Source organism: Mirounga leonina, unplaced genomic scaffold (assembly GCF_011800145.1).
Source record: "Mirounga leonina isolate KUSES-001 unplaced genomic scaffold, KU_Mleo_1.0 Mir_127, whole genome shotgun sequence".
Lineage (NCBI taxonomy): Eukaryota > Metazoa > Chordata > Mammalia > Carnivora > Phocidae > Mirounga > Mirounga leonina.
In genome coordinates this window covers 74,048,537-74,061,294 of record NW_023270316.1, presented here as the reverse complement: position 1 = coordinate 74,061,294, position 12,758 = coordinate 74,048,537, and the positions used below count along the sequence as shown (strand labels likewise).

At 43.9% G+C, this 12,758-nt stretch overlaps 1 protein-coding gene across 2 annotated transcripts in view; it reads left to right on the top strand.

Moving 5' to 3' along the window:
• The window catches only part of WASF3 (WASP family member 3), a 125,114-nt gene extending 113,629 nt beyond the window's left edge, over positions 1-11,485 (top strand). Inside the window, exons 7-10 of one of the 2 annotated variants that reach the window (XM_035003655.1) lie at positions 2,493-2,659; positions 3,518-3,784; positions 5,579-5,946; positions 8,210-11,485. In XM_035003655.1, the coding sequence (XP_034859546.1) occupies positions 2,493-2,659; positions 3,518-3,784; positions 5,579-5,946; positions 8,210-8,367 (960 nt within the window). In that variant the 3' untranslated portion in view covers positions 8,368-11,485. The remainder of the gene's footprint in view (positions 1-2,492; positions 2,660-3,517; positions 3,785-5,578; positions 5,947-8,209) is intronic. The other variant, XM_035003656.1, reaches the window with a different exon arrangement.
• The last annotated feature ends 1,273 nt before the right edge of the window (positions 11,486-12,758 follow it).

The window sequence follows — 12,758 nt, the reverse complement described above, 5'->3', positions numbered from 1 at the left end:
TGCAAAAGGGACTCATGGAACAACAGAGACTCACTAGTCAGTTTGTACTTCTGCTTTAATTTCCTGTCTCTGCTTGTGTAAGGTCGTGGTCTTCCACTGGCCAGAAGCCTCAGAGTCTTCCGTCAGCATTTCAGAATTTGAATAGAAAATTCTTACGTGACTCAAGAATGTTTCAAAAACAGCAACAACCTGGACCTTACGTTATATCTGTGTCCTGTTTTCTTAAATTTTACCTCTATAACCTCAGTGTCTAACACAGACTCTGCACACAGAAGATATTTCATATTTGGTAATTACCGTGCCCAGAAATATCCCTACCCCAGAAGGGCTGTCAGTCATTGGTTGGCTATGCTAGGAGGCAAGTTCTAGGCAGTTTTTCTGTACAAGCTGTTACCTGTTCAGTACTAGGGAATTATTGGAGCTGTAACTGAGCGTTCACGTCAAGTGTGAATCTCTATGTCTTTCCATTTCCATAGAAAATAATAATGATGATTCAGGTTTGCTCACAGGTCTTGGGGTGAGGAGGGGTACTTGAATATGACAGATAGCCCCCAGGGTGTTTTTTGTTGTTTTTTTTCCCCCCCAACTAATTTGTGATTATTTACTCATGTAAAACTTACACTTTATTTTATAATACTCCATATATATTCTTATTTAAGTAGGTACAGATGGAAAAATGATTTTTTTAATCCCACAGTTGAATGATTGCTATTTATTCTAGCATCTGAGATTCAGTTTTTCCGTGTTGGGTATAAAATTGATGATTACTGAGATTATTTAGTATTTTGCCTTTGTATTTATGTTGTTTAGATAGATATTCATTTCTCTTATTTTTCAGAACGTAAATCCTATTTCCTGTGGCCTCTTACTATCTGCGTGTACCAGATAATAGATTAAAATTCATCATTGTACTTGGATCCTATCCCTTAATTTAGAATCTTTTATTTTTTATTTTACTGAAATATATCACTTTTTTCTTATTATAAAATAAGATGAACTTCTTATATTTGGAAATGACAGAGAAAAATTAAAATCTTATCCATAATCCTATCATCCAGAGAAACCACTGGTTTGCATTTTAGCGTATTTCTTTGGTCGTTTTTCTATACGTATATATGTTTTTCTTTTACAAAATTGAAGTCATGCTCTGTTTTCTTATTTATGTTTTAAGCGTTACTTAGAAGCATGGTTTTTAACGGATGTATGGGGGACAACAGTTAAATTTAAATATCAGATTTCATGGCATATGTATGATCTGTTCATGTAAGTAATCTGTTTTAACCCAACCCATGTAAACTAACCATAAAATTTTGCTTTCTTTGTAGATCAGGAATGGTTTGATTGTAAGCGTAAATTTAGGATGAGAATGGACATGCTTCCCTACTGCCCTCTCTCGCCATTATCAGGCGGTGTGAGACCTCCAGCCCAGTGTCCTTGTACTCATGTCCTCCTTTCCTGTGCCCCGTGCTACAGCTGTCCGACTGCGCACCTGTCCACCCCCAAGACCCCAGGGGAGTCTTTTGATTCTCCCACTGAGTCTCCACTGCCTACACTTCCTTCCTCCTTTTTCCACGTGGTCTTCACTCTTACCAGTTCTTTTCTGTGACAGATAATTAGTGCCGATCATGACGCCTCAGCATCATCCCACTCATCTCCATGTTGGTACAGCATCTTCTGTGGCTGATTGCTAACTTCCTGTGGGGGTCTCTGTCGCCCAGCAGGCCCCCAACTCTCCACCTCTCCTTCAGCCCGCTGGTGCCCCCCTCACCGAGCAGCCCCTCTCGAACCCACCCTTCCCCAGAGCCCTGCCCTCTGGAACTCTCCAGCTGCAGTTCTGGTCCTCCGATGCTCACTGCCTGCTCCTTACTCCCTCCTCCATCTGGTCTTCCCCTGTCTCTGGGCTCCGTTGGGGCTCTGTCACAAAGCCACTTTATGAAGGTAGCACTCTGAATCATGCCACAGTGTTTACAATTTCTGGCTCCTCTTCTCATCAGAAGCACTCTGTATTTTACTAGATAACTTTGTTTCCTTGAGAAAGTTGTACACACCATCTGTGACATAGGCCCACACACAGAGCCAAGCACACGTCACCAGTGACTCTAGAGTTTTAGGTATTTATGTTTTTAAAATGTGCTAAATCTAAAGCCAGGTCAGGTTCTTCTCCCATTAAAATTTTTTAAATTTTAAATATTTTTAACTCCCTTGCGTAGTTTGCATTGTTCAAAAGACATACTCCTATGCACACCGTAATCTAGAATTTATGCTGCAATTGAGGAAGGAAAAAAGTGAGTTGCCAATTATTATTATACAGCAATCAGGGAAGAAACAAAGCAAAAAAAAAAGCAGCCTCTTGTCATTTAGGATGGTTTTCTCTGCTGTGTGATGCTCCAGTTAGGGAAGCTACTGTCTGAGTTTCAAAGATAGAAACTCGGGTGGTGTCTTCCCCGCCCCGCCCTCTACATCCCCAATGTGTGTTTGCCTGTTTCCTCCAGAGAGAGAGACACAAGCTGACCCCTCACAGAAGCCAGCAAATACATGTGAGAAGAGTAAGGACAAGAAGAGAGGAGTGGGAGAGAAGGAAAATGGGCATTGAGTTCATGAGTGACGCCAAGGAGCTGGCGCAGGCAGGGGGCGCTACTGAGGACACGGTGCCCAGAGGGTTCGTCACGTTGCTCTCCCGGACCCCGGCCTCAGCTTGCCTGCCCTGCTTTGGCTGCCCTGACAGGTCGCGCAGCCCCTCTTCTGATCCCATGCGTCCCGGAGCTGGCCTGTAGCCTGGGCCGGGGATGCGCCGCTGTCCTTACTAATGCCTGTGGCCTGTGTGGCCGCCACCCTCACGAGGCCACGCTCCCTCCAGGGGTGCCCCCCACTGGCATCCCGGCACCCGCATCTTTCCAGGCTCTGCTCATCTAATACCACATCTCCATTCCTTCCAGAGTTTCATGCTCCGCCGTCAAAGAAAAGAAGCCCTTCCCTTACTGCACCATGTTCTTTCTCTTTTGGCTAAATACTGTCCTTCTGTTTAAGAAAACTCCAACCCGCTGAATTGCATTCTTGATTTCTTCTGCTCTTCTTACTGTTCATATTTACCAGTTCACCTGCCATTTTATAATTTCTAATTATATGCTGTCAGTTCCATTGCCACTGAAATCCTCTGTCTTAGGTGCTGTTTTCTAATTAAATGGAATTTGTCTTGTAGCCTTCTCTCTTAGAAAAAAAGCGCACTGAAATATTGCGGAAACGGGGCTCTGCTGTTTCCTGCTTGCCGATCTGTCTGAGTCCCTTCAACATTGTGACTCTGAAGCCATGTAACGCTGGGGCTTTTGCTGCTAAAGTAGTCATTATGTTGTTGCTTGGAAGCTCTCACGGGGCTGGACCTAGTCCGTAGTAAAGAAAAGCAGTGTGTGATTTCTGTACATGGGCAAAGTTATTATTCACATAATATGCTTATGCCTGCTGGAGGGGAATCTTTTTAACTGAATTTCAGTTTCTCCCACCCCTCTTTCCTGAACATCAGGTCACATGCATCGGATGTCACAGATTACTCTTACCCGGCGACTCCCAACCACTCTCTGCACCTGCAGCCTGTGACCCCTTCTTACGCAGCCGGGGACGCGCCACCACACGGGCCAGCAACCCAGGCCCCCGAGCATGAGTACCGACCCCCCTCTGCCTCGGCGAGGCACATGGCCCTAAACAGACCCCAGCAGCCGCCGCCGCCACCCCCACCGCAGGCCGCAGAGGGGTCCCAGGCCTCTGCACCCATGGCGCCAGCAGACTACGGGTAACCCAGGACTCCTGTCTTCTACCTCTGCTTGCTTTCATGTTGGGGGTTTGCTATATGTGGTCTAAAAATATTAACTGAATAATCATACCTTAGGGGCCAGATGTGGCCAAGGATGACTGGATGTAGATACTACCAGTTATGACCAGTTCTGTGTTAAAATATTCAGTGTCACGCTGTTCCCCTTTTTATTACAGACGGATCTCAGGTTTGTGTCTGTATTCATGTATACAAACTCCCTTCATACGTACTTTTAGGTGTGTTTGAATGCATTGCTAAGCCAAGGCTTTGAGAAAGGATGAAACGCTGATTTTGTGAACCTGTCCCAAACTCTCAAGTCTCTGTGTGTGTTCTGGGTGAACCACTGAGAGTTCCTATCACAAGTGAGAAACCTATCCAGGGCAGCCACCCCTTGAGCCCCTGCTTGTACTTGACCATATAGTTCCCTTTCTTGATCTCTTGGTGCCCAGACGCCCTTCTACCCCCAGGTCCTTTTATTTTCTGTCACTTGGGTAAAATCTAAACACCTCCTAAAGAAAGACCCTCATGCTCAAGTGTTTATTAATGTAAGCACCCACCTTTATTTTGATAGGCTGTCTTTTGTCGTCTCTTTTCTGGCTTAACCATAATCTTTAAAGAGTTAGCCTCTCAGAGACAGTGCCCGGGAAAGTTGAATGTGTGCTTCCATTAGCGTGTGTGTTCTTCAGTCCACAGCAGCGTCTATCACCTTCTAAGTGTACTTCCCTCCACTTTCGGAGATTCTCTTCCATTGCTTCTCTTTAAGGGTCCCCAGAGTGTGTTCAAGGCTCTAACTAAAGGTCTGGCAGAGAGAGGGTCTGTGGTCCACTTGTCCAGTTGGTTTGGAAAACCCTTTGCTAAGTAGGATTCAGTGGACTTCTTAGGTGTAGGACTTTTCAAAGATTTTGATATTCTAATGGCCACTGTGGACTTGAGGAATTTCCATGGGGATGAGATACAAAATACAGAATTTTCCAAATCTGACTGACCACAGAACCCTTTTAAGACAAGTTTGTGAGCCACCCACCTTTGAGATGCCCATTATGAAGGATAGATTTGAATTGCTCTTCATAACCTTTGCAGTCAACTGTTTTATTCTAGCCTTCCACAGAAAGTTACTTTTTTTTTTTAAAGATTTTATTTATTTATTTATTAGAGAGCGAGCGAGCGAGAGAGAAACAGCATGAGAGAGGAGAGGGTCAGAGGGAGAAGTAGGCTCCCCGCTGAGCCGGGAGCCCGATGTGGGACTCGATCCCAGGACCCTGGGATCATGACCTGAGCTGAAGGCAGTCGCTTAACCAACTGAGCCACCCAGGTGCCCACAGAAAGTTACTTTTTTAAAAAGATTTATTTGAGAGAGAGAGAGAGACAGCCCAAGCAGGAGGTGAGAGGGAGGAGAGAGAATCCTAAGCAGACTCCACGCTGAGCACAGAGCCCCGCGTGGGGGCTTGATCTCAGGACCTTGAGATCATGACCTGAGCCAAAATCAAGAGTGGGACGCTTAACCAACTGAGCTACCCAGGTGCCCCAAAAGTTACTTTTTGAGTGGTTTTCTTTCTGGTTCATTTGAGTAGATGAATTTCATCAGAGTGAATAATGTAGACCTGTAAGAACGACTGACCCAAAGTGTGGATATTTGCATCCTGCAGTGTTCTAAGTTCAGAGGACAATATATATTGTGTTTGGGGGAGGCCCCTGAATTAGCCATGTTCGACTCTCAGAGGATGGGACTCTGTTGCTGTTTTAGTGACTCTGTGTATTTCATCTCTTTATTAGGATGCTGCCAGCACAGATAATTGAGTATTACAACCCCTCAGGACCTCCTCCTCCTCCACCACCCCCCATGATTCCTTCAGCACAAACTGCTTTCGTCAGCCCCCTCCAGATCCCCATGCAGCCCCCCTTCCCTGCCTCCGCTGGCTCCTCCTACCCGGCTCCTCCTCACCCTCCCACCGCTGGGCTCGTGGTCACAGCCCCGCCGCCTCCGGGCCCACCGCCTCCTCCGCCAGGCCCCCCTGGCGCAGGCTCTTCTCGCTCGTCCTCCCCAATGCATGGCCCCCCTGCAGCTGAGGCAAAGCGCCAAGAGACGGCACAGCCACCCATAAGTGATGCTCGAAGTGATCTTCTCGCTGCCATTCGAATGGGTAAGTGAGCATCTCAAACACAGTGTTCCTTTTAGAAAGAGACTTCTTTATGGCTCTAATCAGCTGCAGCCTAGTCTTCTTCAAATGACTACTCTTTCCACTGAACTGTTTTTTAGAATAGGGTTAAAGGACACTTGTTTGATTTTGTTTTTTTAACAGGAGACCTGTTTTTGCCAGTGCAAGATAAATATACAATAATAGAGTATTGAGAGAATTCAGGAAAGCTGTACTTGACTAGAAATAGATAATAAAAATGATCATTGATTAATTGGATCTTTTCTCTGCATCTACTCTAAGGGTAAATGTATAAATGAAAGAAAGTGAGCTCGTATCAGTGATTGAGTTATTTTTAAAAAGCTGAGCTACATCCTAGACTTTCCATATTTTTAGCTTGATGTGCTAAGCCAGTAAGTTTTTCAACATTTATTTAGCAGCAAGATTCTTTTGTCGAATAAAAGTCCTACACTGAACCCCAGAACATGAGACATACAGAAATAGAGCCTCTCTGGTCAAATCAGGATGGAGGAGCCCAGACGCTCACCCGTTTTGGCATCCCCTCAGCGCCACACACTAACCATCTGTTCCACCCCATTTATTCTCAGCCCCAGGCCACAGCCCAGGCCGGTTGAGGGTCACTCACAGGGTGTGCGGATGTCCTAGGAGCTCCTCATTCAGTGGGGAGTTGCACCATCTCTTGGTCACAGGCTCATTGTTTCCATCTGGAAGGGATTGAGAAAGGCATCACTGATGTCCTTCCCAGGATGGCTGGGACATTACTGCCTCTGCTTTTTGCTTGAGTGCCCACAAATCAGACCTGAGTGTGGCACACAAGCCCAGCCTTCTCGTAGGTCTTCAGCATCATTGACACACTTTGATTTTGTCAAGAAAAGAAGTCCCAGAGCTCTGCAACCTCATTGATAAATTTAGGGTCATAGTAGGACAGTGTTTTTGTTTTTGGATACCTGTGAGCCCCTTCCAATAAGAGTGATCACATAATCAGGATCTAATCATGAGGAAACAGGAAGCCCACATCAAGGGACAATCGACAAAGGAGCTGCCTGTGTTCTTCAAAAATGTCAAGGTCAGAAAACACAAAGACTGAAGAACTGCCCAGATTAAGGGACATTAATGAAAGATGACAACCAATGTAATGGGTGTTCCCATGTTGGATCCTAGGCCTGGTGGAAAACTTTCTGCTGCTGTTAAGTCTACTGGCAAAATTTAAATAAAATTTGTAGAATAGATGATAGTATTGTATCTGTGCTAGTAGTCTGATTTTGATCATTGTTTTTTAGGAATTACACATGAAGTATTTTAGCAGCAAAGGAACATTATATGCAATTTATTCTCGGGTGGTCCAGAAAAAAGTGTGTGTGTATTAGCAAGAATGATAGAGAAAGGTTGCTAAAACGAAGTGGTCAAATGTTACCAGTTGGGGAATCTGGGTTTAGGTTTTATGGGGATGTTTTTCTACTAGTCTTTCTTTTGTGGGGGGAGGGTCAGCAGGAGAGGGAGAGAAGGAGTCTTAAACAGGCTCTATGTCCAGCATGGAGCCCAACTCATGGAACCCTGAGATCATGACCTGAGCCGAAATCAAGTTGGATGCTTAACCGACTGTACCACCCAGGCGCCCCATTTTTCTACTAGTCTTACAGGGACTCTATAGAAAAAATTAAAGAATTAACTTTAAATCATCTTTGTTACCCACTGTTACTTAATAAGAAGCTAGACCATTGTATTTTATATTAATTTTTAGCAATAGTTGATGAAACAAAGATCTCCGTTACCTCCCTGAACTAGCCAAAAGCTATTAGCGTAAAATGCTGCTTTCCAAGCCTTTGGATTATAGCAATGTCCAGGAAATGTTCACGATAGAAGTGTTCCATGTTTGTATGGTCCAATATGGTAGCCACTAGGCACAATAAATTTACCTTTAATTAGCCACTTGTAGCTACCTTAATGGAAGGTGCAGCTCCAGAATTTTCTTTCATGATGTTCATGTGCACTGGAATTCTAAGGTTTTTTTTATTTCAACACATTACTATAAACAGTGTTACAACTTTGAGTATGTGTGGGGTTTTTTGTTTTTTGTTTTTTTGGTCACAAACCTTCCATTTCCCAAGCTTTTCTCATCTCAGGTTTCCAAAACTTTTTACCTTTGGTGTCAGCAGGGTGGGAGAAGGTAAATAGACTTATTAGTTTGTTTTCCTTAATTTGGAGCAAGCAGAGGGATTTAATTCTCCTCTCCGGGTTGTGTCCCCAGGGATTCAGTTGAAAAAGGTGCAAGAACAGCGCGAGCAAGAGGCCAAGCGCGAGCCAGTCGGGAACGACGTGGCCACGATCCTGTCCAGGCGCATCGCCGTCGAGTACAGCGATTCTGACGACGACTCGGAGTTCGACGAGAACGACTGGTCCGACTGAGGCGGCGCGCATGCGCAGCGGGGGCGGTGCGCGGCCGACCCCGGCGGCCCGCGGAGGCCCTGCGTCGGAAATGTCTCGAAAATTTTAAGTGGTCTCAACACCCACATAGTGGTATTATAATCCTGTAGCTTAGCAACTTTTGTATTAATAATGTGATATTGCTTTTGCACATCCAAAACTTCTGGGTTTTTTCAGTATTTACTGTGTAATACTTAAGTGCCACTAAACATAGCAAATTGTGCTGCACATGAGGAAATACGCTGTAACTATCGCATTGTCCTGAAAACAGCCTCTTGCTTACTTTTTCTTGGCCATGGAAGTACTTCGTGCGGTTTGGATTTCCTCTTCTTGATCGCTATAATTCTGCAGACTTGCTGTGTGTTTGTGAAGCTGCCTGGTGTTAGGTCTTTGCAAGATTAACGAACGTGTGTCAGAGTGATGTCTTCCAATCAGTAAGTGGACCGTTGCACCCTTTTTTGTTTGTTTCAAATGTGTTTCCGAAGAGGTTGGTTCCAGAGGGAAAGATGTAGCGAGGAGAATCCAGCGTCGCTGCTTTCCGTTTCTTGGTTCGGTCGCCTCTGTGTGAATCGAACGCCCTGTGAGATGATTTGGCTTCCTTTGCAGGCTCTTGTGAAATGTGACATTGGAAGGGCCCTTTCCAGGCAGGATTCCCTGCGGGCACTCACTTGGTCGGTGCTTGATGATGATTTGTGCTAAGAGCTTCCAGCCGCTGTGCGGTCATGAAAATGAACAGGGTTCTTTTTCCTCGGCGGCGGGGCGAGGGATCGGGGCTGACACTGGGAACACCTGGCAGCCCCTAGAGCCCGGGGCCAGCCGGCCACGCGGACGCGGCGGGCGGGGTCCGCCCGGTGCAGAGGAACCCCCCCCCCCGCCGCAGCCCGGCCTTCCCCGGAGCCGTGTCCTAAGTGAAGCCGGTGTAGTTCCTGGCTCCCCGTGTGCTCCAGAGAGTGCTTCCCATGGCACCTCGCTCCACTTGGTCTGGATTTTAAGGCTTAGATTTTAGGTGAAAGTAGATGCTGACAGCTATTCGCTTTTCCTGGTGCTGTGGCCAGATTAGGGATCCATCACCCAAGTAGGGCCTTGGCCCTACTCCTAGAAGCACACGGTTCTCTTTTCTCATGTTGTCCTCAGCACATTAAATTTTAAAAAGTACCTCAGATTAGATTAGACGTGTAGCTGTTCCAGAGCACTTTCCTTTCACCTTAGCCCTAACCGCTGTTCTTCCCACATGGCCATTCGAGAGACCCCCGGGGTTTATTATCATGGTGAGAGCAGAGCACTGGAAGATAGGATGGCAGCTTTGCTCTTGTAATCTTGGGTGAAGGGTAACTGCTTGTTCAGAATCAAGAAATGCCCCCAGGCTTCGATTATAGATACAACTTCACAAATATACTAAAACACTTCACTTACTACGGATTCTTACCTACATACAGCCCTTCAAACGGATGGCAGTTATTTGTGACTCTCTGTCATGATGGAGTCTTTAGCTCAAAACAGACTTGCCTGGTTCATGGTAGTCATCTAAACAGGACCATGACCAATGGATTTTTGTTAATGAGTCCTCCTGAAGACTTCAGCGGCGCCCCCAAACCACGTCCGTGTGTCCCCAAGTGGACATTGATTCGGCTTGTGGGCAGTCATCATTGGGTTTTAGTCATGTAGATTTTGAAACTCTGAAAAGCCTAATGTCTGCGTCCCCTTCCCGAGACCATGGCTTCCTGTATCAGGTTACCTGAGTCTTTTCAGCTGTACTAGCTGTTTGGACACATGCTTCTTGAGTTTTTGTTTCTTGGAGCTAGTCACCATACTTTTATTGAATATAAGTGGTAGTTATTAATGGACTTTTACATCTCTTTCTTTGATTTCTCCCCCCCCCCTTTTTTTTCCAGCATAAAGTCCTACTGTGTTGGCATTATTCTTGGGACTTTTACCATTTGTAGTCTGATTTTATCTTTATTACAGTATTTTGTTTTTATTGTTCCTTTTCAGTTAGGAATTACTTGTATAATTCTAGAACTTAAATTTGGTAACGCTTCTTTTGTTTTTTATGTCCCTTCTGTTCTCAGGATGAAGAGAACACATAAAGCTACTATCCATGTCAGGATTTCTTCTATTTATATCTTATTACAATAAAATTACTGGCACTTTATTCATAAATATTCATAAGCCTATTAATTATTAGTTGTCTTCCTGTGGTTTAATCAACAAGTTATTTTCGACTTGATTTTCCGACTAGTGAAAACCTTTTGCCCTAATGTGTTGTGTAGCCTTTAAAAGAATGGAAAATGACTAAAATTCAATTTAGATGATTTTTGCAGTATTTTTCTCAGCAAATCTGATTTATTCTAAAATTAAATCCAGACTTTTTCTAATGTGCTATTACATGAAAAGGAAAAAGTGAATATTTTGCATTTTCGGTTTTCATTTTCAAGAACTATTTACCAAAATGAATGGAGAAAAACATTTAAAAGCATATTTCATATCTATGGATTTTACATTTTAAAGTAGTAGTTATAACATTGTAAGGTTATTTTAAACTGCCCTCAGTTTTTTCCCCCCCATGTGTATTTTAGATTAATTTCTTACAAGCTTTTTTCTCACATCATAGATTAGGCAAGGGGATGAGAAGTTTACTCGGTACCACACATTAGCTTACACAAACATAACGTGGTTGGTTTTCCATTGTTAACCCCAAACCATGAGATTTGGTACACTTATGTTTTTCTTTAGTGAAAGTATATGGTTAGAAAATTAACATTTTCATTTCAGTAAATTTTAGAATATCAAAATCTTTTCTGAACACCAAGTGGCTAGGTTGTGAAAGTTTTGTAATAATTTGCAACTGGAATACATGATACATTTTAATCCATTAAAGACTAGTGGGAATGTATCAGCCAGAGTAGCAAGTAATTTTTGTTTTATAAATCAGAGTATCTGTCACCTTGCAGTATTACCAATGCTGTTGTAAATTGAATTTAAAGTGGTATTAAAAAACAAAAAACACACCTCCTGTTAAACAATTTTTATCTGTTTGTATATCTTACTATAGATTATGTACAAGTAACATCTAAATAAAATTACACTTTTAACCCTAAAAGGTTTTGCTCATTGATAACGGTGTTGTATGTTTAACCTTTTTTGGAGGGGAGAAGTTGGGGGTTGGGTGGAGTTTTTAATTAGCATTTTCATTATGAGATAGCAAAAGATACCACTCTGATTTCCATTTAAATTTCTGCATAAGTTTTGCATATCCAAGAGTTTAGATTGGATTCTGGGAGTGACTTGGGAAGCACTGGCATAATTAGAAAAAGCCTTTCTGGGAGCAGGAAGCCACATGCTCAGATGAGGCGTCTTGGCCACATCTAGTCTCAGTAATAGTGATGAATACTCTGTACCATTTATTGCTTATGGGATGCTTTCATTCAGTCCTTACGATAACCCTTTAAAATGGGCATTCTCTCTATTTCATATATGAGCAAACTAGCATGAAGTTAACTTGCCGGTCAAGGGCCTTGGTTGACATCGAATTCACTCTGGGGGGAGCCGTGCTCCTGAGGGACAATGGGAACTGAGTCGGGGAGGTAAGTGTGGCCATGTTTGGGAAAGCCGGCTGGAATGAGCTTCCAGAACAGCTGCCTCTGAGTTACCCGTGCCTGCCGTGTCCACTTCCCACAACACGCGTTTCCCAGGGTTCTAGCTGGGTCTCCCCACAACCTCCCCTCCAGACGGCGTGTTCCGTGAATACCGTCTGCATCTTTGTATCCAGAGAGCACATGGCCAATCTGCTAGACAGTGAGCAGCCCCTTGTTGAATGACTAGGTGAATGGATGTCAGAGTTACTTTTTTACCAAAAATGAATTGTGTGCAACTTTAAAAAAAAAAAATGAAATATTTTACCCCATAACCTGTATTTCCCCCTTATTATATACTTGTCATTTGATGAATGGATCCCACTTTCTTTTGGTGTATTTCCTACAAGACTGAACTTAGTGAGGCAGGCATGGGGCCTCTTATTTACTCTTATATGCTGTTTACCAAGCACAGTGCCTGACACTTGATAGGTGTCGGTAAATATTTATTGAGTGGTTGTTTTTTGTAGGGCAGAGGGGGAGGCTTCTTGATCAATAAATATTGGAAGGCCTAAGAAGAGCTTGAATGCAGTAATAGGTGTAGAGCACCTAGAACAGTGCCTGACACTTAGCAGTGTCTGCAACTCACTTGGGGAAGATGGAGGCCAGTCTCTGTCCTTATGGAGCTTCTTGTCTAAAGAGAAAAACAAACATTAAATATTGTCAAATAATTTTAGATAATTTTACATATACTTAAAGGGGTGGTGTGAGGAGTGCCCAATCTAGTCTGTGGGCCAAGGG